The 3,381-nt window shown below is 44.7% G+C and overlaps 1 protein-coding gene across 1 annotated transcript; it reads right to left on the reverse strand.

The window, feature by feature from the left end:
* Positions 1-710: 710 nt before the first annotated feature.
* Positions 711-3,276, reverse strand: LOC120957170 (uncharacterized). Its single transcript, XM_040379227.2, has 3 exons — positions 1,771-3,276; positions 1,082-1,702; positions 711-1,018 (listed from the first exon to the last, which is right to left on the reverse strand). Exons 1-3 carry the CDS (start codon positions 1,826-1,828, stop codon positions 867-869), a joined length of 831 nt encoding a protein of 276 aa, XP_040235161.2. The 5' UTR covers positions 1,829-3,276; the 3' UTR covers positions 711-866.
* Between the last annotated feature and the right edge of the window lie 105 nt (positions 3,277-3,381).

The raw sequence follows: 3,381 nt of genomic DNA on the forward strand, positions 1-3,381 counted from the left end.
ATACCGATTACAGGGCGTGCAGCGTGACGATGGGTGGAAATTGATGGCTTCCGATAGTTATTTGGTAATTAGCTGCAAGGTGATTACGCATCACGCGTTAGGATTGTACGGTTGGATCAAGTGCACTGTACAACAGCGCTCGATAATTTGGCAGCCTAAATGCTAGTTTAAAATACAACTTTGTCTTTGTTTTGCACTTTCGTTTTTGATTTCTACGACGAAAAGTAATACTTTTTGACGAAAGTAATAAAATGTTTTGTTAAATTTATCTGCACTTCAATAATGTACTTGAAATTGTATGATTTTGGTAAAAAAAATCATAGTTGCTTCAATGTTTTTTGACACTAATACTCGATGCACGCTATGAATCATCTGCTTCAATCTGTTGTTCTACCGACGTATAACAGTTTCCACGCGCAGCACAACACGCCTGAATGTAGGCAATTTAGTTTAAAGCTTTGGGCTTGCCTGCAAATGCCCGGAAGACTTCAACAGTAGCCGAAGGCGGGAAACAATTATACTCTATTCAGCTCGAGATATTTAGTAGAGGTGGTTGAGTGTTCTAATACCAAGCATTGTTTTCAGCTTACTTTTGATCTAGTTTAACAATATTTAAAATCATTATTTTTGAAAGAAACTTTGAATGACCCTTATACAGGACAGACCTTTACTCAGACGTAGCAGCACATTTTGGCCGCATTTCTAGTTCACATCTGTACCGTTACTCGCCTAAGTTTTGTAAAACAAATTTCTAAATTATTGCATTTATTCATATGAATTAATCAGTATTTTTAGCCCATTCATTCTTCTACCTGCATCACCCACACAAATCACAGCACGCTTTTAAAATCGATCACTACACAGCCTCACTCGTTGCACAGCGAATGTCCACACACGCGGCAGCTCGTAATGCCACCCTCCGTCACCGGTATCTGTCCCTGGTCGCACACACCGACAGCGTATCCCTCGATCTCGGCACATCCACGCCGGTGTACGATGTCCGTTTGTAGATCCTTTCCTAAAAAAACGAAATAAAATGTCATGAAATCACCCTCTCGATCGTCGCTGTCATGAACTGTACCTTTGCTTCGGATCGTCGCGCAAACGAAGCGCTTCTGCCCCTTGTCCCCCGTCTGTTGGTGCTCCTTTCCGTACGGATAGTAGGTGGTCGGTGGCGTTAGGATTGGATTGCCCGGGTACCAGGCGCCTCCATTATTATTTCCTACGAGCGGTGGTGGCGTTAGCAGTGGATCCCACGGGTACTGCTGAATGCCGCCGCCGCCGCCCAACGGTGGCGGGGTAAGGATTGGATATCCCGGGTAGCCCGGGTACCAGGGGTATCCCGGGTACCAGGCACCTCCATTATTGTCCCCAACGAGCGGTGGTGGCGTTAGCAGTGGGTCCCAGGGATACTGCTGATTGATGCCACCGCCGCCCAACGGTGGCGGTGTAAGGATTGGATATCCCGGATATCCAGGACACCAAGCGCCTCCATTGTTGTTACCTACGAGCGGTGGTGGCGTTAACAGCGGATCCCAGGGGTTTGCGTTCCAGTACGGCGTAGACGGTGTCAGTATCGGGTAGGTTGGGTTGTAGCTCAGCGCATTCAGATCCAGCCCATTATTGGCGCTGCACTGGACGATCTCCGGCTCTTGTTTGTTACAATCATCACACGAATAGCATCGGATCTTGTTTCCTTCAGCTGTAAAATGGAGTAAAGCAAATGACTGTCAACCAGTTTAGGCAAACATTAAACTACTCCACACATACCTATCGAGCACAGGATAGCTGCCAAAAAGATCGCCAAACACTTCAAAACAAACTTCATGACCAGTAGTGTTGTCTCACACAATTACTTCGAACACGTTTTCAAATGACCCATCAAATGCACTCCCAGCGCAGCCTTTATATACAGCCTCTACAGAACGCCAACAATAGATAGATGACTCTGGAGAGCCACTCGACCAATCAGCGTATGGCATTTGATATACTTTTCCCCTATCTTATCTTATAGGCTAGACCACAGCAAAGTCACTCCTCAGTGTGGTGGCTTTTTGGCCCAGTCATGGTGCTGGGCCAGTGGGTATGCAAATACCTGCTTTACCCACACACCATGGACGGGCAGTGTCCGACAGTTGATCGAACGTTCGGCATTCCAGGGCGCGCGACACGCGGCTAAGATTGGGAATTCCAATCTGATGTATACGCACGGCATTACGCAGCATAAAAGCAATGCGCGTGACGCATCAGATGAACTGTCTCTGCGTTTGAGTAGAAAACATGTTGCTAGCATCCACTGAGACAGTTTTGTTTATTTTGCGCGCGACCCAAAGTCTGGAATGTGGATCAGTTTTCCTTAGCCCGGCAACATTCGGCCAATGGTGGGCTGTTATCTGTACTCAATGGCAAGAGATCTCGAGCCAATGGTATGAAACATCTGTAGCGTTCTTTGTGGGACGTGATTCTTTGTGATAAGCCATTGTTACTCAATCTCAACTGTAACAGGTACCAATCCGTCTAATTGATAAGCTCTTTACCACATTCCATTCGTTTTTTCGACCAGATCGAACCGGTTCACACATCTGGATTTCGTCTGGTTCGTATGGCTATCTCCAATATCCTATCCGTTTACACTTTGTTGCTGCTTTTGAGAACATTTTGGTGTACAAGATGGGATATGATTCTACCCATATTCGTAACAACAGTTGTTGATCTAGCCCTGCTTATGCCACTCATACTTGGCTGATTTGAGTACCAAGAGTAGAAGATTCTGTCCTACGTATGGCGGTTGTTGTATACGGGTAATTCTATGTTGAAGCGCAGAGGATAGTGTGCATAAAACACTTGAATCAGACCTCTTTGAGTTCCGGAATGGTACTCTCAATGGTGTATCTAAGTACTGTATCTATCAACTACCTAACCTTGCTCATCGTGAGAATCTTATAAAGTGATTGTAAAATTAGATTATGACCATATTAGCCGGTCTCATTTCATCTGAAAGGTACTAAAATTGATAATAAACTTGAGCCAAATAAAAAAAACGCTTCCTCTGCTGCTCAAGCTAATCATAAATACCTCTACTATCCTGATAGCATAAGCTGCATTGTTCATCCATCAATAATCCAACTTCATTCATAACCACGGTACCCCCGAACGGGGCTTGAAAGATCCGGGTTCAGATACTAAAACTGCGTAATCTCTGCGTCTAACACCCCTACGGCAGGCTGCAAAGTCTAGCAGGAAATCACACAGCACAGTAAACCCAAACACAATTGTTCCGAAATCATTCACCAAATATAGCATTGCTTTATCTTTATGATCGTATTTTTTTTTTGTTGATTTTCTATATCAGCTATTCCGATTGCTGTATAAGCCCCCATT

This window comes from Anopheles coluzzii, chromosome 3, assembly GCF_943734685.1.
Source record: "Anopheles coluzzii chromosome 3, AcolN3, whole genome shotgun sequence".
NCBI lineage: Eukaryota > Metazoa > Arthropoda > Insecta > Diptera > Culicidae > Anopheles > Anopheles coluzzii.

What these genes read in the sequence shown, in the direction of transcription:
- LOC120957170 (XM_040379227.2), bottom strand. Translation starts at nt 1,828, where the DNA reads ATGAAGTTTGTTTTGAAGTGTTTGGCGATCTTTTTGGCAGCTATCCTG. An exon ending in AGCTATCCTGTGCTCGATAG is followed by an intron (nt 1,703 to 1,770) that starts GTATGTGTGGAG and finishes TCCATTTTACAG; the next exon opens with CTGAAGGAAACAAGATCCGA. An exon ending in CGCGACGATCCGAAGCAAAG is followed by an intron (nt 1,019 to 1,081) that starts GTACAGTTCATG and finishes TCGTTTTTTTAG; the next exon opens with GAAAGGATCTACAAACGGAC.